At 37.1% G+C, this 27,495-nt stretch overlaps 1 protein-coding gene across 2 annotated transcripts in view; it reads left to right on the forward strand.

Annotated features, from left to right (window-relative positions):
- KCNH8 (potassium voltage-gated channel subfamily H member 8) overlaps nucleotides 1-27,495 on the forward strand; it is a 180,139-nt gene that overhangs the window by 86,382 nt on the left and 66,262 nt on the right. For both annotated transcript variants that reach the window (XM_088150412.1, XM_088150413.1), the window contains exons 3-5: nucleotides 6,319-6,450; nucleotides 13,487-13,614; nucleotides 18,818-19,058. In XM_088150412.1, coding sequence (XP_088006538.1) covers nucleotides 6,319-6,450; nucleotides 13,487-13,614; nucleotides 18,818-19,058 — 501 coding nt within the window. The remainder of the gene's footprint in view (nucleotides 1-6,318; nucleotides 6,451-13,486; nucleotides 13,615-18,817; nucleotides 19,059-27,495) is intronic.

A 27,495-nucleotide genomic window follows, 5' to 3' on the forward strand; every position in this document is an offset into this window, starting at 1 on the left:
TGATGAATCAACTTAATAACAGGGCTTGGATCATGCTTTACAATTCTAATGCATATACAGTAGCCTGGTCAAATAACCACTTGCCTTGATAATTTATGTGAATAACAATATAATGCTGTCATCGTAGCATATACGTTCACTTAAAATAGCACGCAGGGATGAAAATAGGGAGACCTATTAAACATTTTTCTTTGGGCAGGATCATCCATCAAGAGTTTCATGGCATAACTGCCTGTTAGGAAAGGAAGATTTAATGTTCTATACCTTCAGCCTTATTTTAGCTTCAGTTATTGGCTGAAATAAGAAATTATACAGTACAGCTCCTCTTTAGCCTCAACTTAAACGTTATTATTCAATCATGCTAAATTTTGGCAGTACTGTAACCAGTGTTGCAAGATCTACTGTATTTGGAAACTATAAATAATTTTGTGTACCTTACCCATGAAAAATTTACATTTTGGGATAATATGAAATAAGAATAGGTAGTAATGTTTGGAGAAGTAATAAATTAGGCCTCCTATAATATTATTGGCTTGGACAACTTAGCTATGATGAAGCAAATTTTAAAACTTTTGTAGAATTTTAAATTTGATTTACCCCAGCATGCTTCTGGGCAGTTTATTCAATTTAAAATTTTCTCATTTGGACCTTATTATTTCTTTGGTCCAAAACCATTGTTATCTTTAACATTCCATTTTTATTAAAAGTCTTGAGGGAAATAATGGCCAACAGCCTATCTTTAGCAGTTGAAGAAAGGAGAATACATTTATTTTAATTATTTATATGACCTGTGGGATAACAAGCCTGAATATTGTTTTCTGCAGACCAATACCAGATTGTTTTTTAAAAAATGTGAAATTCCAAAAATGCAATTAATACTATACTGCAATTAACTAAAATACAATTAATATTTTATACACACACACACACAAATTGGACATCTCAGAGAATGCTTGTTAAGGGCTGGCAGTGTTTGCCTTGCTGTTAGAAATGCAATTGGGGAGCTAGAGCTCATGTGGTTTAGGCTTGTTTTACTATTGCCATATTTTAGCCTGAAATTCATATAATTAACATACATTTTCAAATTCTTCGCTCCAGTTTATGAAGACGGCATCAAGAATTATGGACTCTTCATGTGTTGGGCAAGAGTATGGCCACAAGAATTATTATGCAACATTGGAAGGATAATCTTGCTGGTCAATATCTGCAGTTGTCTTTTTCTGAAATCTGCTCAAATTTGGGGGGGTTGTTTTGTCTATTTCACTTTTTTCCTTTTTAATTTACCTTCATATTATTATATATAATCCATATTATATATGGATTGTTATATTGCTAATTCTTAACTCAGGCTATATGGTTGCCAATATTTCTATAACACTGAAAATGAATTAACTATTTTTGGGTTGTTGTTTTTAATTGAACCATTGTTATGTTGCTATCATTTTTTGTTTAATAAAGCAAAAATGTAATCATTATACAATGGAGTTGAACATTTTGGACTTTTTTTTTTCATTTTTGGAGGGTTGGGGTTTGGGTTTTCAGGGGCAAAATAAGACTTTTTTGAGGTTTAAGGGGGAAATGGGTGCCTTAAAGCTCTCTAAAGCTTAAAGCACCAATTTTGCCAAACACAGAAAAGAAATGGATTGAAAAATATGGTCCTGCCCATTCTAATGATATCACATGGTCACCCATCATACATCCTTAATCATCCATCCTAGATTAGGAACAGGAAGGGATGCGTCCAGGTTGAGATAGATTGTTCAGCTATCTACATGCAGTTTCCCATAATAAGATTTTATTTCATTGAAGTGTCTTCTCACATGATTTTTATAACTGCAGTCACTGTATACAGAAGCATATTGTTTTACTGTACCAGTGAGACAAAATGAGTGACTGAAGAAATAATAGTAACATAATAGGTTTATGACAATCTTCCCTTTCAGATGTACTGGACCACACTTCAGACCATCCTGAGCTCTATGCTGGCTGAGCGAGTTGGGAGTTGTACTCTACATTTGGAAAGGACAAGTTAGGAAAGACTGAGCTACATTTTTCCAACTATAGATGTATGTGTATAAACTCTACCAAAGGCACAAAAGTAAATTAAAATATATTCCACCCTTCTCCAACTGATGAAATTGACCTCATTAGCAAGGGTTGATAGGTATGAGAGTCTAACTCATCAGAAGGGATAACAAGAGGTGGCCCCAGTAGGGGTGCCAGTAGGGGGCAAATGACAAAAGCAACATTACATAGTTGTGATGGAAGCTCTTCCCATTTTGTACTTGCATCATGATGCCACATGCACTTATGTAACAAGTGGAGCTTGTGTCACAATGATGCAATGCTGCATTCATCATTTTAATGAAAGGGCTAGATCTTGCAGATCCTTTGGGTGTAACCAATTCACAGATATGGAAGATCTTATACAACTACAGCTAGAGCCCCTTTAGTCTTTTACTAAAGCTATAGTAATCAAGCAGGAAATGGCATAATCCTCATCCTATGGTATTACATTCTAAACCAAAAATCCCTATCTGCTATTCCTAGCAACTTACAACACTTGATTGGCAGACAGGTGACCAGGAAGAGTCAGTCACTGTTCTGGATTTGAAGTGTCAGCAGATGAGACTGCTTATTTATTTATTTATTTATTTATTTATTTATTTATTTATTTATTTATTATTTTATTTTATTTTATTTTATTTTATTTTATTTTATTAAATCAATTTATATAGCCACCCATATCACTACAGATGACTCTAGGTGGCGTACAACATTTAATAGGAATGGGGGAAAGAGAGGCCCTGGACCCTTCTTTTTTCTGCTCTATGCAAGCACATCCTTCCATAACTTTCCTCAGTCTCTAACCTTGATTCCATCTGTCGAGCCCATGAGAATATGGTCAGCTTCTAGAGGATGCACATTGCGGAGAGAAGCTAAAACCATGAGTGGGACTGTCTGGAAATAGCATGTGTCCTTGCAGTGCCAGGATTCATAATTAACCAACTAATAACACCATCCCAGCAACAATCTGTGCTGGGATGGAAGCTGAAGCATATACATCATCAATAAGTGCAATTAGGTCCCAGGATATATTCCTATTGTAATCCAATTGCTTATACTTCAGATTGCATTGTGTTTTTCTCCTAGACCTGATGACCTTTGCTTCACTGTTATCATGTCTCTGTTTTGGCCTTCACTGCTGTGTTTTTTATCTCTTTGACCTCTTCTTCACTATGAGCACTTTTGTCCTTGAATCCAATTCACTGATAAGAACTTTTTTTGTCTTGATTTCAGACTGATTTAGTTTGAATGGCCTTGCCTTGCACATTAACTGAAAGTGCCTCTCTAATTTATGACTTGTTATAAAGGCAGTGCACCAGAGTAGCAGACATGACTAATATCTAAACCAGAGGAAAAAAATAAATGAGTAAATGATAACAGCTACTTCTGCTGTATGTTTTCAAAAGTACTATTGCCATCCACAGAAGAAAAACCTAGTTGGTGGAATGGCAAAGAATTGAATATGGCTACCATTTTTGTTTCTGGACTTATTATCCACTGTGACTTGCCTTATACCACATTAGATGGTTGATCTGTCTAACATGGTATTTTCTTTATTGATTGGCAATGGTTCCCTAAGGATTGAAGCATGAGTTTTTCCTTACTTGAAGATGCCAAAATTCGAACCAGGAAACTTTTGTAAGAAAATCTTGTGCCATATTATTACACTGCAGTCTTTCACCTTTGGGTTAGGGCAAAGGAAACAGCAGCAGAGGTTGCTTGAGATCCAACAGGTACAGATTTTAAAAACACAGATTGTCCCTGATCATATCTACTTGGTCCCTCAGTTGCAAAGAATTCAATTTAACGCTGGTTGAATTCCAATGCAACAGTACTATGATTTTGTATTTTGTTTTACTTTTATGATGTGCTCAGTCCTCAAAATGTTCACGTATATTTTGAATCTAAAAATCCCACTGTGCTGAGGCGTGGAAAGAAATACCTTCTTGGGAAAGCAGCTAGTAGCAAGAAAATAATGCATAAATACGAATCTAAGCTGGAGATGCCAGGCAGTGATTGTTGACAGTGACGATGCCCTTTCTGCTCACCACTGTAGCTAGAGAGGAAATCTTTTACTGTAAGCTTTTGAAAGAGAGAAAAAATATTTGAAACATTGTTCACATACTGCATAGGATTTCTCACTTCCAAGGGTGTGTGGATAAAAAAAAAAAACCCAATAAATGTATTTTAGCAAGCACAGACATTTTCAAAGGAGAGGTTCAAATACAAATCCCATTGTTACCATAGGTATGGTCCTTCCAAACTCTATTTTTTACAATAAAGAATAAGCAGTGGGATATAAAAGCAGGAGTTGATGTAAATCATACCTATTGATAACCTGGTCTCCATGATTTTGTGTGAATCTTTTCTAGTTAGTGGCCATCAAATAAGGACATTATTAGGAGAGGTCCTCAGGAATGAATTTAATGTGAGTGCTGAGGAAATTTGCTTAGGAAAAAACTTGAAAGAACTCTAATTCTAGAATAGAGAATATAGGAATAGGCAATTGGAAAGGAATATTTATCTAAACCCAGCAGCCCTAGTAGTAAAGTTGCTGGTAAAGTTTAGACTGCAAGGGACTTGATATACCCTGAATCCAAGATGCTACTATAATGTGTTTGTGTGTTGGGGTGGCAGGAGGCAGGGTTATAAGATTACTTTAGCAAGTGGAGTATACCAAACTCATACTTAGGAACTTAGTTCTTTTCAGTTGCTTGTTCAGAAATAAACAGTATTAGTTTACTAGCCAACCAACCCAGTAGCCCAAGTACTGTGAATATAAAGAAAAAAAGCAGTAACTTTAAATTACTCAGGAAATAAGTGTTGGGTTGGCATTCTGCCCTCTGGGAAACAAATTGCTCTGACAAGGTCCATGAAACTCAGGGAAGACTTTTCTCCTAGCTGGGCCACTTAGGTTCCACCCACTTCCTCGTGAAGATGATTCTGTAGCCTAGCATGCTTATTTTTTATTTATTTTTATTGCTTTTTAATCAGCCTAGCACCCTTGTGATCAGTTCCCCCACTGTGTAAGAGGCCCTGTGAGATATAGGGCTCATTTTTCAGGGGAATCTGTATAAGGAAATATGGCTTCGGGTTGATAGGCCTGGCCCTGGGCTCAAAGGTTGCACTGCTGGCTTTTGTGCGCCAGCTTTATTTCTTAGTCTTAATAAGGACGTAACCCAATAGCGATAAATACATTGTTTAGTGTATATAGTGAATATAGTATACTCATATACCTGTATAATGATATATTGAATCTTAGCCAAACATCTTAAGGAGTCCTACATGCATTTTATGTGGGCTGTTCTTCCTTCTCTTTTCCTCTTCCATCTATGCTCTTTGGATTTTGCTTTCAGTTTATTGATAAGGGAATAAAATTTCACGTCATTAAATACTTGATAATGAAGAAAATAGAAGTATTTCTTTCTCTTGCTGGAAATAGCTATGTAAATGGTATTTGCATTAGTCATCTTAAATAATGAAATTATTGTAACTATAAAAACCCATTCTGCATACATGATTATAAGTAAAAATTACTGAGTTTAAACAAATGTAATAATTGTATTTTGAAGAAATATCTTTAAACAATCTAACCATCGTGCCATAGTGCAATTAACACAAAGTACAAAATACATTTATCACAATAATTTCAGCAGACAGAAGGGCATTAGATACATTTCTGTGTAGAATTTAAGCATTTAATTATTTTCAGCTTCCCTGTATTTAATAGATGAGCTCCAAAGAGCTACATTTTGCCTTCTATTTTAAGGCAGAATATTATTAATTCTAATGTATTTAAAACAGTAGGGAGATATATTAAACATCTAGGACTTGCTAGAAGGCCATGAGCAGAGATGACGTGACAGAGAGAGAATTGAATAACTCAAATATAAGATCACTTCACAGTTTCTTTTTTAAAAGGTAAAGTTCAAAATAAAATATGATACAAGAAGGTATTTATTTATTTATTTATTTACTTTTCAAATTTATATATGCTGCCCATCTCACTATACAAGGTTTGTTAGATTATTAATGATCACAGTAGAAGTGTACTGCATTTAAATGAATTCCTTGCTTTCAGAGAAAGCAGCATTATTGCACACCAACAAATGAAGGAAAGAGATATATGGGAATTGAACAACTGTGATTGTTTTTAAAGTTTTGAGCCTTTCAATTGTTTTTTGCATTTACATACCCACACATGCATATAGACATTAAATGATATATGTATTGGATTTATTTTTCTTTCAGGGTCTTCATTTTGGTGCCTATTGGATATTGTCCCAATTAAGAATGAGAAAGGTGATGTTGTTCTGTTTCTGGCTTCTTTCAAAGACATAACAGATACAAAAGTAAAGATTTCTCTGGAAGATAAAAAAGATGGTGGGTATCATTTTTAGAATAAAAATAAAGTTTTTCAGAGGACAATATGTGGTGTGTGTGTGTGTGTGTGTGTGCTGTATGTATGGCTATATGTAAAAGGGCCATGAATTCATGTCATTTGTAATGTCACATAGATCTTGCATCTAGACTCTGGTTGAATGAGAACGTTCTTGCTGAGACTGGAGAATAATGCACCTTCCTATTTTACCAGCAGTAAATAAGCACTGAATCAATGCTAGAAGATTCATGTATAGCAGTCTTTGTCAACCTTGGCAACTTTAAGATGTGTGGACTTCAGTGCTGGCTGGGGAATTCTGGGAGTTGAAGTCCACACATCTTAAAGTTGCCAAGGTTGAGAAACACTGATCTATAGTATTGGGAAATGCCTAGGAGAAGACATATTCTTTATCAGGTATTATGCATAAATAGGATCTGAAGTATCCAGAGAAATGAGAAAGAGCAGAATGGTTGCAGTGGTGGAGAAATGTATTTAAGAAAAAGAGAAATGGCTAATGTAATATGGGGAGGGGGCACTGCTAGTTTAGTCTTCCAATCATAGCTATTTCTCTCTCTCTCTTTTTCCCCAGAAAGGCTCTTTAAAGGGGGGAGGAGGGGGAGTTTACAAACTGTTACTGTTTGGAGCTAAAACCGTAGTCTAATTACTGTGATTCATGAAATTATTCATTATATTCCTAATTCAGGATGGTAGTTTTGAAAAAAACTCATATCTAAATAGCAAATGATGTAATGTGTTCTGAGTATGTGTTCTTTAAAGTTCCTCTATGAGGGCAAAATTAAATATAAACCAGACTTGATGGAAAATCTCTTCTTTAACAGTAATGCCGTAATTAAATTGTTTTACAGATGGGGAATAGAAAGGAAGCTCTATGGATGAGCAGTACAGTTCTGCAAACATGTGACTCTGTCTGCTTTTTCCACTCTGTATGAATGCAGAACTATCCTCTGCTCATTCTTCAGCTGAGGGTTTTTTCTTTTTCTTAAAGAGAGACAAACTGTAATTACTGCATGTCATGTTAAATGGTGTTACTTGTTGGTGATATCATGGAGATCACATAATCATTCCAACAGAAACTGAAACACAGCTAAAGAAAAATGATTTTCTTCATCAACTGGGGTATATTTAACATATTTAACGTATATGCTAAATTGATAAGAATTTAGGGGGAAAAGACCCAGCCATGACAGGTTGTCCCACAGTAAATATATCATCTAGTAAGAGAGAGGGAGGGGCATGCATTTACATCTTGTTGCAACCTCTCTGACTCTTAGCAGTTTTCAGATTTAAAAAAAATAAAACATCCATAGGAGGTATAAAATATAAAATCAACATTCAAATTTCAGCACGCTTTTAAAAAGCATGGTTGCCAGTATTCCTTTTGCTTCACCCAGAACCCCTCAGGATGGGCAGACCAAAGCGAACCATGTATGGGTTTTTTGTTTTTTTTTGGTGTGTGTTTTCCTTAAGCCTTGCAGACATTTATAACGCTCATTTCACCACTTATACTCTGAATTTTCTTCAAATTAGATCCCTAGCTCCATCTGCTTTCAGAGTCTGGCCCTTGATATGGCATACAAAAACTGAAGCAGTCTTTGAGGCCATAAAGGCTATATATATTTATTTAAAATTATTTTTGCTTGTGCCCATAATTGCATTTTGCAATAAAAGATTTATTGGCATGTACTAATAAAGTTATCGAAGAGATGTCTCTAGCCATTAGTGCTGGATCATCCTGCAGCAGGCTTTGATGGGGATGCATTATTCCTTGTTCTCGTACTCTTGTGTAAGATTCCTCCTGCAACCATTTCATTTCCATAGACTCAGCCATATTGCTTCAACTCTTTGAGATACAGCAAGCATCACTTTTAAAATGCGAGACTTCTTAGAAAAGCCATGAACAAATAACTAGATGGCTAGCTTTGCTCCTGAATTATGGATAAGCATACTGGTCTATCATCTTCCAGGAACTAAAGTTTCACTGCAGGAGATAAAAATGTTCTCAGATAGGAAAGGTCAGGTAATGAACAGAGAACTAGACTCTGATGCTGAACTAACTGTATTTCAGCAACATGACATGGAGAGGAGAATCTTCAAATGCACAGTGGACTAAATGAAGACAAGGTCTTTGTCTCAGTATGGATGAAATCCATGGCATATGACAATATTTCTTTTTCTGGTCTTGGCAACTGATTAGCAATGACTGACTGACTGACTGACTGACTGACTGACTGACTGACTGACTGATTAATTAAACCAATTTATGTAGCCGCCCATCTCACCACAGGCAACTCTGGTGACAAAGCTAAAAACAATCAATAAATACATTAATAATATAAAAACCAAAATAAAACAGAGAATAAAAGGATGTTAAAAATAAGGGAGCCACCTCCCTAATTCCCCCATCCCCTGGGGTCCCCAGGTCTGCTGGGATAACCAAGTCTTTAGGGACCCCCAGAAACTCAACAGTGAGGAGGCCAATCTCACCTCAGGTGCAGGTGCCACAGCAGACTTATATGGCTACCCTCAGAATTTATGTAGTCTATTTTCCCCAGCCCTTAAAATAAATGCTATGCCAGTGAAAACAGTTTCTAGATTTAGAATGTGTAACTAAGTTGTATATTTCCTAAAGTGTACATTGGCCAAGCTTTTCTTGGAGCTTTCAAGGTTCAGCTTTTTTAAAAAAATTGAAAATGGAAGGCAGAGGGAATTAAAAGGGAACTGACAGGATAGGCTTATGCACATACTATGATTGTATCACTGAAGACTACATATTAATTCATTAATTAAATTTTTCAATTTATATGGCCACTCATCTCAAACAGATGGCTCTGGTGGCTAACAGAGAATGAAAACAAGATAAAAACATCATAGAAAAACAATAAATAACAAATATGGGAGCTGAGATAAAGCCAACAATACAATCAACATAGCCAAGAGATGGGCTTAACCACACACCACATGCCCCATTGTTATTTTGCCTTTTGTTGCTATACAAATGTCTTTATAGTTCCTTTCTGGATCTTCAATGGTTGAGGCAGGAGGAGGAATGAAGGATGTCAACTTTGTTTTCTTGCTCTGGATTTTCTTTTGCAGCATAGACCAAAAATAAATAAATAAACAAACAAACAGGGTAGGGAAAGTAGCAAAGCTGCCCCCTGAGTCCTGCTGAAGATGGGGAAGTAGAAGCCAAGGCACCATGGTGCCCGACCTTTAGGCAGAAAATCTCAGGAAGAAGACAAGGTGTGAGTTCCTGCCAGCATGAATCTGCCTCCCCTCCCGAACTCCAATGAAAGGCTACAAAACTGTCATCACAACATTTGCTCTGAAGCAGGCACTCTGCTTCCCTAGTAATACAGGTAGGCCTCGCTTGCTGACTGCCTCATTCAGCGACAAGTCGAAGCTACAACGATGCTGAAAAATAACTTTGCATCCAAGGTGTGCATTTTTGACCTTCACAGTCTCTCTCTCTCTGTCTCTCTCTCACATGTTCACCATTACAATCAGTTATTATGCATTGTCCTATGCCTGACCCTTTTTTTTCTTCTCCCCCGCCCCCTGCAGAGCAGAGAGTTTGGAGAGGAAGGGATTACAAGAGAGTAAGCGGGCACGCAATGGGGAATACACATTGAAAGGAATGCACTAGCGCCAGCTGTTTGCCAAGCATGCTTGGGTTGTGGTTACTAAATGAGAACTACCTGTACAGCAGTCCTCTGGAATCATATGGAAAGAGCTTAAGTACAGAAAATAGAACTGAATCCAAAACTCATATCCTAATCAGCTCTGGGATTATACTTCTTAGAAGGTTTTGAACACCTAACATTTAGGTTGAATCTGACGTTTCTGAATTGTTGTAGCTAAATCCCAGCTAATTCTGGGTGCTAGGAGTCAGAGCCCAGGGACCAGGAGGGAAAGCCAAGAATTTGCAAAATCTGAACATTGCCCAATCTGCATTGGTAATGGAAGCACAATTACTTATGAATTATGCTTTTCCAGACACAGAATGTAGAGTATTATACAAGACTTGGACTGCTTCCCAAAAGAAATGTGTCTATGCTTTTCCTTGCTGGCTTTTTAGAAGAAATACAAGACCTACTTTCTTATTCAGTCTTTTTTTTCCCCAGTGAGACAGCAGTATTGGCCTAGTTTTTAACAGTACTGTAGGCTTTCTTTCTGATATACCTGTCCTCAGCATTCCCTTCTTATTGTGACCCATGTCAAACATATAAATAGTTAATAACAGTTAAAGGAGTACCTTTAAAAAACCTAGGCACTGTGTAATGTAAACTATGAACTATGTAATATAAAATATAAACTATGAAATATGAAATATGAAATATAAACTATGAATTTAGGCACCTTTAAAATTCAAACATATTCTTAGAAGACATTTGATTTAACATGCAGGAAAAACTCAGATTTTCCACAAGTCTTTAGTCTAAGTTCCTATGATCTGTGGTATTCGTTCCATGATGTGCCTTTTCAGGGGCATCAACTGGGGGTGTTGTCAAAAAAGTAACAATGATTGAAGCCCCAGCCAAGGTTAAAAAATGTCAGGGCTTCAATCGCACAGCCACAGCTGCCTTCTTTACTCTTTGGAATCCCCCCTGCCGACATCCTTGTCGTTCTGCTGCTGGCAAGCCACTTTGGAAGCAAGAAAAATGATTACATCTTTAAAGGACATCCTTCATTTATGTTTCCAAGATTATGCTACGTTACCTCAATACATTTTAACCCTAAGCTAGCAGCCTTGGTATGATTCCCCTGTCATTGCTGTTCAAACAGTTTGAGAATGGACAAATAAGAAAAAAGAATGCTCCAAAAGGCCATTATTTATATAGAAAACAGTTGAAGAATATAAATAACCTTCAGGCAGATATGATTAAATAAAGGGTATTACCTTGAGAATTGAATGAAAGAAGAACTACACATAACGTAATGGAAGTCTGAAAAAAAATATAATACGATACGGAATATTGGGGAGGTAAAGAAAAGCCTTAGGACTTTTAAGTTTGTTTTACAATTGTAAGTATCTAATAATTTTCTTAAATTAACTTACTTATAAAGCATTATCACAGGACAAAGTCTTTTTCAGATCTTTTGTGCATATTGGCAAATTGCAGTTAGCCAGAATTCTGGAAAAGGAAAATTCTATTCTGCAGTGGAAAGTGATTCAATTTGGAGATCTGCTGGGGACTAAGCAACATGAATAAATAGCACTCATGTGCTTATTCATCTATACTAACCTTTATTTCCCATGTACTACTTTGAAGCTCAGTGGTAGCTTAAGCCACAGTACATTGAGAAACTATAGCACCAGGGAGAAACCATCTGCAGAAGGTCCAGGATTCCATCTCCAACCTTATCTAGGTAGGGCTAAGAATGTTCCTTGTCTAAAAAAACTGGGGTAGATAATATTAAGCTAAACACAACTTCCTATTTTCTGTGTTTCTATCATATGTACATTTTAATTACAAGATAGTTTTACAAATCAATAACTATGTAAGTAAGATATGGCTTACTTACTTACTTACTTTAGCTACAATATTGTTGGGATTCAAAGGCCCTCAAATCCTCCCTCATTTTTGGAACTATCTATCTAAACACTGGTGTGATGCCAGTGCCTTACTTCTTTGAAAGCCTATTTTTATTCAGCCTTAATAGTTGTGGAACTTGTGTTTTGAACCAAAGGAGAGATAAAGCATGACTTAGAGATGATCTTCATATAATTAAATAAAATATAAAAAAACATGGTGCCCTCAGGCATCAGTATGGAAGGGGATATCTCAATCAATACCACCAAACTTCCTGTCCCATCTAATTGCAAATTGGTTTGATTGTTTAGATAAAAATAAATGAATGGCATGCTGGCATGCTGCAAAGTAAGGAGAAATCCTTTAATATACTCATTATTTACAAGTATGTCTAATAAATGTTTTTTTAAAATAAAAATGGGTGCCTTCCTGCCCAGAAAAAAATAAAATAATGTATGGGGTTATAGAGGGGTAGTGAGGGCCCTGAAAAGATAGATAGATAGATAGATAGATAGATAGATAGATAGATAGATAGATAGATAGATAGATAGATAATTTACTGACCATGCTCAGTATGGCAACTTCTTCATGAATAATCAAAGGCCTCTCCATGCACAGTAATCAGTTTAGAAGAACTTCCATTGCATCCTCTCAAAATTTTAATGTATCTACTCCTCCTGAAAGCTTTGCTTTCTCTTCCATGAGTGACTTTAGAAATCCAAGAAATGTGCAAATTTTGGAAAAGTGACATACTTCACCCAGGGTGGAATTCTGTTCAATTCAGTGCAGAGGTTATTGTTTTGGAAAGTTATCATATCCACATGGGGAAGGGGAATTGTGAAAACAATGTGTAGTCAGTTAAAAGGAATGATGGAAGAAAGTTTTCAATAATGTTAAAAAGCAGTTGCACCCTAATTGCCACAGCCACTATGTAATAACAGACCACATGGCCAATGGTAAGGAATGCTGGGAGTTGTTTTTCAACATCTGGAAGGCTACAAATTCCTTATCCCTGGCAGTTGTTTTGCTGTTCCAAGGAGCACATGGGGGCAGGGGTGTCAAATAAGTCAAGATAGTAATCAGGACTGTACAATTTAAGTCCCACACTTTTTTACATGTGTCACACGAGTGGAGGGTTTCTATGGTGTATTTGTAGCCACCATCTTGACTTACTGGACTCCTCTGTCCCCATCACAAGTTGTTCCATATCTTCCCAATACTTAACTGGTTAGGTAGGTAGGTAGATGACAAAGAAAAACAAAAGAATTTCCAAATCAGAATAGAGTTTGTTGGCGTCAGCAAAACCAATAGATCTTTAGAGATATCCCTGGATTAATGTGCTTTAATTTTGAAGAACAAAAAAAGAAGGAAAAGTATGAAGGAAAAGCTACCTGCAACAATGAGGGTATGCAACTCTGAAGTATCAGTAGTTCACTTTCTGGAGGCTGCATTTAAACAAATGTAATGTGTCATCTCTATTCTTCAGAAAAATGCAAAGGAAGAGGAAGAGCAGGATCACATTTTGACTCAGCCCACAGACGGAGTAGAGCTGTCCTTTATCACATCTCTGGACACCTACAAAGAAGAGAAAAGAACAAATTAAAAATTAATAATGTAGGTATAGAGAATGAAACATTTTTATGCTATTCTAAATAAGATGGGGGGGGGTTGTGTGCTACTCAGAAGATTTAGATTAAAGGAGGGACTACTAATTGTTTATAATTGTATTTGATGCCCCTTCCTATTTTGAAGATATGTACTGAAATATAGATGTAGAAAATAAAACCTTGGCCAATACAATGTTTCTTGTAAGTGAATTAAACTACAATGTCAAGGAGAAAATGCAATGGACAGAGACTAGGATCCTTGTATTTTATAATGATATTCATATGGTTTGGTATAAATGTCTAGGGCTCAACCCAGACATTGTGCTAATAGTATGTTTGTCCTTTTATAAAACTTCATAGCAAGTGTAGGCAAAAAGAGCTTTAATGCTTTCCCCACATCCCCCTGCGCCGTGATTCAGATAATTTCCTGCCTCACAAACGCTTCTCAGAAGCAAAGCCCCAGTGAAAGCTTTCCTCCCCAGCTAATAATAGATGGAAGGGCTATTTTCATCATGAGCCCAGCAGGAAACTGCATAAACTATCATGTGTTTATTTATTTAGTTAAAGAACAGACCTCAGGATTAATGGCATGTTTTGCATCAATCTAGAAAGCAGTGAGTGTGGCATCACATTCTCTCCTCTCCTATTTATTGTAGAAGTTAGATCTCACTGTGCCAGTGTGTAAAATTCTCCAGCTCATAGCACAACTGAAAGCATGGGAAGCCCAAGGTAGATATTTTGTACCTCCTGAGTTAGGAGCAAGGATTGTATGACGGATTCAGGTCTTTGCAATCTTTTTCATGCATATAGATCAGGCAAGCCAACATCCCTAAAAGAGTCAGAATGTAGTATTATTATTCTGCTCTTTAAAAGGGAGAGGAAAAGTCTTATTGACCAGTTATTTGCCGGTTTTCTAAGCATCATCAGTTTACTACTTAAGTCAGTGTTGTCCAAACTTGGCCACTTTAAGATGAGTGGACTTTAACTCCCAGAATTCCCCAGCCAGCATGGCTGGCTGGGGAATTCTGGGAGTTGAAGCCCACTCATCTTAAAGTGGCCAAGTTTGAACAACACTGACTTAAGGCCTCTCTACTGGAAAATATTGGGATTAACTTGATAGTGAACATCATTGAAAGAGCTAGTCGGCTTAAGAGATTTGGGCAAATGGGGGCCAATATTTATTTCACAGAATCAGAATGTAAAAGTTGGAAATTTTGGAAACCTGCTAGTCCAACCCCTTACTCTATGCAGAAATATACTAGCACAGGATCCCCAGCAGGTGGCCAGCCAGTTTCTGCTTAAATTCTTAACGAGAAGGAGAGTCTACCGTCTCTCACGGCAGCCTGTTCCATGTTGAACAGCTCCTACCATTAAGACATACTTTATGATGTTCAGCTGAAATCCTGCTTCCTGATCATTTAAGCCCACAATTTTTTGTTTGCCTTCTGGAACCACACTGAAGAAGTCTGCCCCATCTTTTACATGACATTCCTTCAGATCTTTGAAGACAACTGTCGTGACTCTCTGGAGTATTCTTTTCTGCAGGGTAAACATACCTAATACATTCCTCATAAGTTTTTTTTTTCCTTCCAGGCCTCTTATTAGCTTGATTGCAATCCTCTGGAAACTCTGTAGTCCGTCAGTGTCCTTTCTAAAATGTGGTTCCCAAAACTGAATGCAACATTCTAAGTAATGTAGAATAGAAGGTAACAATGACTTTAATGAGCAAATATCATAATATTCCATTTGCCCAAATCTCTGCCCCAATCAGATGGCAGAAGTGGAAATGATTTGTCTTGGCCCCCTGCACTGTCCCTTTTACATTTGTATGTATGTTTGTATGTATGTATGCATGCATGCATGCATTTATTTATATTTCAAATTTAGTCACCACCCATCTCACTCAGCGAGCAATTCTAGGCGGTTTACAATAAAATAAGAATAAAAACCAATTAAAATACAATAAAAACAGTAATCAGAAATAAATAATATAATCCAAGGGACAGATGGTATAAATAAATTATCGACCTCTGGGAGTATCTTCAGGGTGCTAACCAACCCCAGGGTTGGTTACCCATCCTTGAACCCCATACGAGCTAGCAGAGCCAGGTCTTCATGCCTTTCCGGAAGGCCAGGAAAGTGGAGGCCTGCCTCACCTCTGGGGGGACAGTGTTCCATAGGGCGGGAACAATGGTAGAGAAAGCTCTCTTCCTGGGACCCACCAAGCAACATTATTTAATTGATGGGGTCTGTAAGATACCTTTCCTGCCTGCCCGGGTGGGATGGGTCAATGTAACAGGGATGAGATGGTCCCTCAGATAACCTGGTCCCATGCCATAGGGCTTTAAAGGTAATGACATTTGTCTTTGATCACATCATTGTATGAAGTTTGCCAGGCACAAAAATTCTATTTTTATTTATTAATGATAAAATTTGGGCAATCAAGTTAATAAGTTATGGTTTTACAAAGATTTATGTGTATTTTGAACAGAACAGAGCAATAGTATTTAGAATAATTTTTTCAGCACAGTTACACATAGACTGCTTTTACATGCAGTCTCACCTTAATTGATAGTAAGATTCTTGGTCAAATCACTGATGTTGTAAATAAAACCTAGACATTGAGACAATTTTCCTGTAGAACTAAAATAGATGTATTTAGGTAAGTAGAAGACAGACACTGATTTGCATGTATTTAGCACAATAGTCTCAGCTCTAAGATGTTCATCACCTTCATCTCTAAGTTACTACAGCTGCCAACTAAGGCTAAAAAATGCACTCTTTGCTTAAACACTCTTCTATTTAGCCCTGATACCACTTGGAAGGCAACTTCCTATATTTGGGGAATTGGCTGCACGTTTAACTATATCTTCTGGTAAACAAATTACTTTGTTGTTGCATTCCCACTTCTTAATGGCTATTTTCAGCTACCTCCATGATTGATGCCTGAAAAGCAGCTTCCATAGAGTTTGACCTACTCTATGGAATTCTTATTTATTTTCAGCTAAATGATTTCACTCCCTTGCAGAAGAGCAGATTCTCTATCTTCTGCTAGCTGATAGTTAGCTCTTTGGCTAGGGTAGGAGACAAAAGCCCTAAGCGCTACCTTCAACTCTACTGGCATAAGTGAATATTGAATTTATATGAGTATTCTGTGCACATAATAGCAGGCTGATTTTTTTTATTATTTGCCAATTTGAATATTTGCCAATCTGAGTAGTTGAAAACTGGGGGAGATCAAGATGTTAATTATTGTCTTAATATAAAGAATTTTTAAAGATGAGGCTAGATTACATCCTTGTTTAATCCCCATGGAGTGATTATATCTTACTTATAAGGAAGAATTTGCATAATAGAAGTAGCAGAAGATCCCAGTCAGTAGAAGATGTTTGCAGCTATAGTTGTTGGGACTGATTTTATCCAAATAGGAACTGTGTCTTCTCCCCCTTAAGAATTGTGTATAATATCACTTTTAATCGCAGAGTCGCTTTTTAACGAGATGGGTGGTGACAAATTTGATATATAAATAAATTAATTAAATTAAATATATTAGGAGTGAGTTTTCAATGATGTTTTACTAATTTCTGAATTTTAATTTAATTATGCAAATATGAATAGTGTTTTTAAGTAATAAAAATCAGACATTTATTAAAATAATCATATGAGAAATAATAATAAAATATAAGTATATATTCAATCTTTGCATTGAATTTTAATGAGATTTAAAAGTACCTGTCCTAGCGAGACTGTGTTTAAGCCTAATATATACTCTGACAGAGTTCTAAAATGCTATTCTGGCTAAAAACAAAGACAGATTTAGTCATTGAAGATTGAATGAAATCAATGAAACTTGGTTTCAACAGTTCCATTTTATACATTTGAGTATAACCTGATATGACTAGGCTATATTGAATAAATAAATAGATTCACACACTACCCTGCTTTACTTCTGGATTCTAACATTCTATTTTAATATCTGGGATGGGCATATAAGCTCAGAAATGATAAGACATTTGGTTTAAAAGGACTGTTTGTAATGGATCTTCACAGATGGATGTATCCAGACTTGAAACGCCAATTTGCATCAGTCATTGTTGATTCCAGAAGCAACAGTATATCATTTTATTTAGGGCTTTCACTGTCTTTTGAGTTTCTCTGTCTCTTTATGATAATAATTTTTCTTTTCATATTTCCTTTCATTCTGTTGAGAATACAATTTTAGTACAATACATTAATACAGCATATAGGTTGTGGATCCCAGGAGGCCATGAGACAATGAATGGTCGCTAGAGAGTGTCCTTCCTTGCAACTTCACTCCAAGCAGGCTTATCAGATTGATGCAAAAGTGTGCTAAATGCAGAAAAAAAAAAAAAAGTGATGGTTCCAGAGTCCTCTATAAAGCTGGGGGGGTTGGTAGGGAGGTTAAACACATGGCTTCTATGCAAAACTCTGACTCTTGTCCTGCAGGGAAAATTAGGAAGGGGGAAGGAAGAAACTGAAATTGAAAGAATGGAAAGAAAGATTTTCAACAATAAGCTGGAAGGCAAAGAGCATATGGGTTATATCTATTATCTCATTGAAGCTGTGCTAAGAGACAGCACCAGAAGTAACATATAGCCTGCCAGTGTTTTGCCAGTTGCAGCATTTTAAGTAGCTTTTAAGAGAAGCAGATTTCAGGCATGGAAACACTCCTCTCCCCCCAACCCCAACTTTGTTGAATGAGAGTAGCTGTCTTCAAAATAAAACCCAGATTTCAGAAATCATGCAAAAGTAAGCAAGCTCATCCTTCCTACTAAAAATTATTGTTTTCCCACTTATTTTCAATTACATGTTTTATTTCATAAAGTTGTAATTTCATAAGGTTGCAAAGTTCTATCATGATATACAAATTATATTTCAACTGTGAAAAGTAAGTATTTCTTGTCCAACTCTAAACCCAGTGAAATTCTTGATTTTATTAAGGGGGAAAGCTGCATAAATTCACCTTAGAAGTCATGATACTTTGAAAAAAATTGAGAACCTCTGCATTAATATAAACCATGAAAGGAGGATTAAATGAATATCAGGTCAAATGTATCCAAAATATAGACTTGGGGGGATAGAAAAGATTTCAAAACAACTTAAGGCTGCTAAAATGATTCTCATAAATACTCAGCCAATGTTCCTCAGATTGGTCTAAATCATCTTTCTCTCTCTCTTTTTTTTTCCAGAATGTTTTTGTAGATAAACCAGCATTTCCAGAATACAAAGTTTCAGATGCAAAAAAGTCCAAATTCATACTTTTGCATTTTAGCACTTTTAAAGCTGGCTGGGACTGGCTTATATTATTAGCAACGTTTTATGTTGCTGTAACTGTACCTTACAATGTTTGTTTTATTGGCAATGATGATCTATCTACAACTCGAAGCACAACTGTCAGTGACATTGCAGTGGAAATACTTTTTATCACAGGTAAGAGATATTTCAATTCTTTCTGACATCTCCATTGCTAGTTCTGCAAATAAGTGTAGATCTTCTGACAAGTAAATGTTGTACTGTGGTCAAAAATCAAATATCTGCATATCCAGTGCATTCTGTCTGTCTGTAAGCATAAGTCCTCTTCAGTTGAATGGATTTTGATTGTAGGTATAAATACTATTTTCTAGTGTGCCTGCCCAGCTATTAGCAAAGTAAAACAGCTCAGATCAGATGTATATCTAATGTGTATAGTGTATTGACAAATTACTGTTAATTTTGTCTCAACTCCTAAAGAAACTTCATTGTTAGAAGAAAGGTCTATCAAATGTAATGGGATTTCTGAGTTGATGCAATGTATCATAACTTTGGTATTTTCATTTTTTACTACCAGAGATGCCATTTTGGCTTCAGTAAGAAGTGAATCACTGTAATAGCTGGTAATTCTTGTTGTCTAGAAAATAAAGAAATCCTGCTCACCACCAACTCAGAGAACTTAATGTATTGTCGAAGGCTTTCACGGCCGGCATACGATGGCTGGTGTGGGTCTTCTGGGCTGTGTGGCCGTGTTCTGGAAGTGTTGTTTCCTAACGTTTTGTTACCAGGATAAAAGAACACGAAAGACACTGCAGACTACAGCAACCAGAAAAATCTGCAGTAGCTGAAGATGCTCTCAAGCACACTGGACACAAAATCCTATTTGAAAACACAGAGATACTGGACAACACCAACAACCACTATACCAGGCTATACCGGGAAGGCAATGAGATTCACAAACACCAGCACAGTTTCAATAAAAAAGAGGAGAGTCTAAAAATCAACAAAACCTGGCTCCCAATCCTGAAAAATACAGCCTGCAAAAGGTCAAGGAACTCAGCTCAACCACCAGGATGTGTGAACAGTTCACACAATGAACTTGCTAATCACCCCTAGCAGCCCCTCGTTAACAATTCAATAGAAGAAAAAACCCTGCCTAATCCCCAGGAAGATACACACAGATTCTGACACCAAAACAAGCACCACTCTGTAACCCAACCCCCCACACACCCAATCCCCCCCTAGATCTCTATAAATACCCACAAAAGGGTCACATTACCCCGGGCACAGAGAGAACTGCTCCTGTCTGTGCTCCTGCACTCTGAAGATGCCAGTCACAGGTGCTGTCGAAACGTTAGGAAACAAAACTTCCAGAACATGGCCACACAGCCCGGAAGACCCACACCAGTCAGAGAACTTAGTTCTTAGTCTTCACACACCCTATCCATCACTTCACATTTACTGATGCTGAGCCACATTTGCTATTAAAACATGCAATTGGTGAGATCTTTTTGGAATCCTTGTGTGTGACTTTTTGTTTCACCCAATGTAAGTAATGTCAGGCTTTTCCTTTAGCCTAGTGCAAAGTTATCGGAAGGGACTGCTGGTGTGAGCAAAAGTGAGTTAACCAGACAGGCCAGAACAGGACCTTCAAAAGTACAATTCAATACAAGATCAGTTAAAGAAATTTCCTGACTAGAGCTCAGCACAGAAGCAGAGTCCACACAGGGGACTGTTTGCAAGCTACGAGATGAGCATTTGACTTTTGCAAGACTTACATGAAGTAACTGTACATGCCAGTTCTAGAAAGGGAAATGGCTTGGTTTTGCTTTCTGCCACACTTACAATTATTCGTTGACTGATTCTTTGCTTTCAGATGCAAAATCTGATATTAGCTCCTAAATAGCTCAGAAAAGATGTTTCTAAAAATCTAGTTTTAAAAATATCTGGTTCCCTTTTTCACTAACTTGAGTGCTATTCCTGTTTCTATCCCCATTTGTGCCAACACAAGCTATCAAGAAAGTGTCTGTTCAAAGTACTGCAGTATGTTTTGGACAGCTCTTCATGTCAATTCACATCCAGATCTAGAAAAAAATAGTTTAATTGTGGTCAAGTAAACATTTCATGTTGGTGTCTGAAATTTGATATAAATGACCATGCACTTAGAAAATGTTTTTGAAGCACTTCAAACTGAATGCAATGGCATCCACTAAGATGCCTGATTATGATTACATTATTATGACTAATAATAATACGGTTATCAGGCGGGAGGATTTTTTTCTAGTGGAGATAGACCATCATTGAACAGAAATACACATCAAAATAGAACTGTTGGCATATTCACTGAGCAGTACATCTGTAAATTGGGGTCAAGAAATCGATGATTAGCACTTTTAAAATGGTTTCTGCTGGATTCATCCTTCTTTTTCTGTAACACTTTAATTACATGTGCTGTATTCAGTATTAACACTGAATTGTAGAACAGTTTCAAGATTACTGGTGTTGCTAGCTATCGGACTTCCATTGAGATCCCTGTACTAGTCCTGAAAGGAGAGTGGCGAGCTGAAATGTGTCATGGATTTGCCATTAGTACAGAGAGTTATTAGAGGTTATGAGGTTTTCAAGGAAGATTCTAGGGTATTTCAACTATTATGAGTTGGGTATCAGTTTAATAACTGGCTTGGAAGGGATATGTAATCTATGGATTGGTACTGCATACTATGGTAGATATTATATTAATAAACACCGAGATTGGAAATATATAAAGATCCTGAATGGGAGAGACCAGAGATTCAAACCTCATGCTGAATACACTTTGGAGGTTGGATGAGACCAATCCTGTTCCTTTCAGAGTGTTCATATACTCTGAAAGAACGTTAGTTCCTGTACAGTGGGGACAGCAGTAATTCCCCCAAGAATCAGGTGGAAAAGTTTGGTTTAGACAGGTCATTTGTCCCATATAAATTTCCATTTAACAGTAGCTGCATGTTTCCAGTAGCTTTTATGTTCATTGCAGAGGTTTAAATATGTACAGAAACTTTTAGTGAGACAGCAAGCAGAAAAACAAAGGAAATAAGGCTAATTTTAGTTTCCACGTAATATGACAGATAGTGGAAACAGAATAAAATGCACTGTATAAATAATATAAACCTACAGCAAATCAATAGTTGTCTCATACTATAGTTTTCCATACTTACAAATAGTCCATTTTATTTATGTTTTTAAAGATTTAATATATGTTATGCAATTGGCTATTTAACAACATTTAGGGAGAGTATTCGTTCAGTTATGCCTGGCCTACAGATGCTGTACAAAACAAGTACAGAAATCTGGGCATTGACAGCTGTGCAGCTTCAGTTTACAGATGGGCAATCACATTTTAATGGTTTTCCATCTGACAAGTTCATTGCAACTTGAATAGGACAAAGCAAGAGGTTTTTAACATGCGAGCATTTTCTTTACTTGCAGGAAATAGTTATTTTTCTTTTGATTTCTTTTAATATCGAGAAGCATCCAAAGCAGCTATTCTCACCTGCATCTAGAAGTGAAGCAATCCAGTATCCTCCCATCTCATCTTCCTCCACACGTAGATCAATTAGTTTTCACTGATCTCATATGTAAAGTCTGGCCATTTCTCCACCAGTGACTCAAAACCTCACCAGCCATCACTAAAGTGATATAAAGCTGGTCTGAATGGCTGTTGCTTTGGCCCAGCAATGGTTGGATGGCTCTAGAAGATACTGTATGTCACAATGGGGAAAAGATCTCATACATATAAATACTGTATGGTCTGGCATACAGACAGCAATGAGTTTGTTGCTGGACAGAGCAATCAGTAAGTTCAACCTGAAGAAATTAGGGTGGTTCCTTTCTTGTAGATGGAAACACTTCAGGACTGGGATATTTTTCTCATCAGCGTCCTGTATTGGGCAAATATAGAGGATCTTTCACAAGTCAGCTATTTGATTAGTGAATTAGCAGTGTAGGCTTACATGAAATTGAAATAAAGAAAAGGTTTTGTTCTGAGTTTAGATAAAGAGTCTCACGTGGAACTTTACATAGGTTGGAGTCATTTGTGAGCATTCCACTATAGGGAACCATGGGAATTTGTATCCAACCTCTGCAGCAATGAATGAGTTGAACTAATAACATCTCCTCAATCCAAAAATGTTGACCACAGCTTCCGTAATCTGTACCCAGGATAGGAATTGTAGTCTAACGCAGATTGAAGAAGACTAAGACAGCAGGCAATGGTGTGGTGATGTAGTTTTAGGTAATTTGGGAAACAATCAGTCATTGTTTCTCAAATTCATTTTTTTAAGTGTTTTGAACATGTAGGGTTCTGAGTTTTAAATTCACTTAAACCATGCCACTATCATGACTAAAGGAATATAATAAGGTTTATTCTGTACTGGCCCTCAAAAAAAAGACATTAGTGAATGAGCATCATTCTCTTATAGGAAGTGTTTCATACTGTTTAAAGCAAACATATCATAATTAGCCTGTTTTGTTTTAAGTAAACAAACAAATGAAAAGAGAGGATGTGATGCTCAATCCTAGTGAGCTCCAATGTGCTTGCGTTGGTTGAGTTGCTAATATTGGCCCTGTTTGTTGCTGCTCCTGCCAACTGTCACAGGAGGAAAACTATTCTTGCAAGGGTAGCTCCCCAGTGCCAGGATTTGTTCTTCTGATTTTCAACAGCAGCAGCAGCAACAACAACAACAAATAATCTGTGGAAAGATAATTGTAGAACTTGGGGGGCTGGGGGGAGGATTAAATGCAAGAAGAGGCAGCCAGCCAACCCATATAGCATAGCTGAGATCTCAACTAGGTACAAGAAATCGTTTGATGTGGTGTTGATGCAACAGCTATGAATAGATCCATGGCTAACACACACTGCAAGGTACTTATACAGGAGCACAAAAATTATTACCAACAGAGCATATTAACAAGGCTCCAGTATTTTACTCTGCATCAGTGGAATTTATTAGGAGGATTCAATTGTGTCCTGCTACATTAGGCATGAACGGTTCAGGTTCGCCTCCAAAATTACCTAATAGCAGGAACTGTTTACAGTATGTGAATTATGTTGGTATGCATCAGTAGGAACCCCATGCATATATTTGCTGGAAGGGACTGTAGATAAAATGTGGTCCTGCTCAAATTGTGTCTGTACAAATACAATGATAGACAGACACTATAGCACCAGGAACAAAGGGGATTGTGTCAGTATAGATCAAGGAAGGTTTGTAGCTTCTGAATCCATAATAGTTTATGAGGATCAGCAAAAGCTTTACACATTACATTGCACAGATATTAAGTGGCTAATTTTCAATTTGCTGGGCTTGTGAAGCCTGAATGAAAATAGGTATGTGTTTAAAACTAATTTTTTTGCTTATGGGATGTTTCAGTAAATATCGGTGTCGGGCCCCTGGAGTCCAATGAAATGAAGTAATATAATTTCATATGAATATAATGCGAATCTGATTAATAAAGCAGGTTGTAATATTGTCCTAGTTTTATTTCTAAGTAGACTGGAAAACTGTAGATTAACTGAGAACTGAAGAAAATATGTGGAAAATATGTCAAAATCTCACCATGTCTCAGTGTCTGAAACGCCTCCTCTCCATCCCCACATTACAAATGGCAATGAGGCCAATTAAATTTATGTGTCAGTTTTGAGATGTTCAGAAGCTCAAGTCTAATTAATCATTTGTAAATGTGAACTTGTAGAATAATGACCATTCAATTATAGTAAAAAATGTGGAGGAGAAACCTTTTGTTGAAAAAAGTTTAACAATTCTCAGAATTACTTTATTACTGGCGGGATGTAAGTGGTGGTAGTGGTGGTGGTAAAGTGGTAAGGAACAATAAGCACAGAGAAATGTTCCAAATCGTTGATTGCTTTGCATCAGAAGCTCTTCAATGGCAACACTCTGCTGACATAATAGATGGTCACAAAAAGGAACTTGGATCTTATGTATATTTATAAGCAAATCAGGGAGTAGGACTGAGAAAAAGCAATTATAAAACCTGACATGCTTGTCAGAAACCATATTAGCATCAGATGCTGTATATGCACATTCAAGGATGATATTTGCACACCTCTGGGCACAGGAGCTGAATCTGCCCATGTCTCTTCTGCTTAGCTACCTGTGCAATCACTTTAGCCTCATCCAGTGAAGGTCTAACAGTGATTTCCTACAAACTAGTTTGTGTACTGAAAAATTCCTTCCCTCCCTCCCTCCCTCCCTCCCTCCCTCTGACATTAACCATAGGTTAGAGTGATGCTGTCTCACTTTTAATTCCAAATAGATTAGAAATAAAGTAGATCATTTAAGAACCAAATGTGGAAATAATTACCATTATTTTATCAAAGCGTATCTATGACTAATCAATCAAATGCAAACCATAGTGAAGGGTTGGAAATGTCACTGCCCCTAATTACACTTAATTGCAAATGTGGTTATCAGGCCCAGTCAATTCATGACTTAAATTCTGATTTACAAGGAAACAAGTATTTATTTATGAGAGTTACAGTATATTCTGCCCAGTCTGTGAATCTCAACTACAACTAAAATGTAATCATGAAATAACCATTAAAAGCATAAAACCTTAAAAGCAGGTATAATATCCTCAGTACATGCATTCTCCATCCCAGAAGCTTGACTAGAAAGGCCTGAGCATTCTTCCTAATGATCAATAGAGGGGGAGCCATCAGGGTATTTAGTGGCATGCTGTTCCAGAGAGCCAGGAAGACCATAAAAAGGCTCCACCTCTGGACTCCCACCATCCTGACATTCCTTGTGAGGGGAATTTGCACCATCAGATCACACACCGTAGATGGGCAGACTCCACTTGGAGAAGATGGTCCTGCAGATAACAAGGACTCAAGCCCGAAAGAGCTTTATAGGTCATAAGCAACACTTTAAATTTACCTGGAAATATATTGGCAGCCAACGCTGGGCCTAGACTATAGGTGTTACCCTGCTGAAATAGCTTTTACCCACCAGGAAATGGATGCTGTAGTCCAAATGTGAGGTGATAATAGCATGAATAATTCTCTTCAGGGTATTCGACTCCAAAAAGCTCCATAACTGCTGCGCCAGTCAAAGTTGGGCAAAAGGTGTCCTGGTCATGGCCTTTATCTGTAGTTCATACAGGAGTTGTAAGTCCAAAAAAATACTCATCGCAAAGACCTGCTCCTTCAGGGGGAGTGCAACTCTATTCAGAGCCAAAATGACAGGAAGCCAGAACAGTCAGCCACTCCATCTTGCTAGGATTCAACATAAGCCTGTTTTATCCATCCAGCCCCTCACAGCCTCCAAACACCAGGTGAGGATATCCACTGTACCTCCTTGCCAAGTCCAGGGCAGAGAACTGTAGCTGGATGTTGACTATGTATTGATGATACCTCACCCTTAACTGTCTGATTATCTTTCTATATGGCTTTTCATATATAGTATGGAGGCTCTCATCCTCCAACACTACTGACTAGAGCCATATACCTTAATATATTTTGATATTTCTTGGTTATATGATTGTGGGAAACCACCATGAGTCCCCTGGGGTGTATGGTGGTATAAAAATAAATACCTAATGATATTAGGCCTCAAACCATTTAGGGCAGTGTTGTCCAAACTTGGCCACTTTAAGATGAGTGGACTTCAACTCCCAGAATTCCCCAGCCAGCATGGCTGGCTGGGGAATTCTGGGAGTTGAAGTCCACTCATCTTAAAGTGGCCAAGTTTGGACAACACTGATTTAGGGTTTAAGATGAAAACTAACAGCTTGAATTGGGGGCAGCAAGTGAGGGCGAGATTCTCTAAGAACGGATATGACATGATTCCCTCTTAGGTAAGCAAGTCAGAATGACAGCTGCTGCATTTTCAATGATGAGAAGCCATTTATTCAACTGTTTTCAAGGACAGGCACATGTGAATTAAAATGCATTTATCCCTTGATAGTCAACTTTGTGATGTCCTTTCCCAAATAATAAATGCATTGAAGAAATGCTGATAGCTGGGGGAAATGTTCACAAAATGTGAATATATTTTATATTGGTAAAAATAATGGAGAAGTGAAAATTACTTGGAAAATATGCATATTAGAAATATGCACATACACACACGCACACACAAGTATATATTTCTTAGGATAAATGATCATTTGTGAACTTCTTTTAAGAAGTAAGTATGACAAACGCAAGCTGATGCAAAACTGGATGGACAGATTGAAAATGACAAACTGGATTCAGATGTTCTACCTGAAAATGTCAGTATTTGAAACCTGAATGGCAGGTTAATTCAAGCCTATGTTTTTGACTACCTGGCTTGAATTAAAGCAAGGAATGATACTTAAGAATATGCACTGTTTTGGATTTAGTAGAAATAATACCAGCAACTCCAGTTTCTAGCAAAATTTGACACCAGCCAGAATTGTATGCTTAGCTTGAGGGCAATACATGGTTCTTATCTTGTAGGACATGAAAATATTTTGAGACAACTGTCAGGATCTAAACTTTTATTTGAGTGTTAACATGTTCTAGCATGGATTTCTCAGTAGCAAAAAGCAATGTGACTATAGCATAATTATGGAATAAATAAATCATAGAAAT

The sequence above is a fragment of the Python bivittatus genome, unplaced genomic scaffold (assembly GCF_059951505.1).
Source record: "Python bivittatus isolate LINGU-HERP-01145 unplaced genomic scaffold, Pbiv_v1 ctg000610_np1212, whole genome shotgun sequence".
NCBI classification, from domain to species: domain Eukaryota; kingdom Metazoa; phylum Chordata; class Lepidosauria; order Squamata; family Pythonidae; genus Python; species Python bivittatus.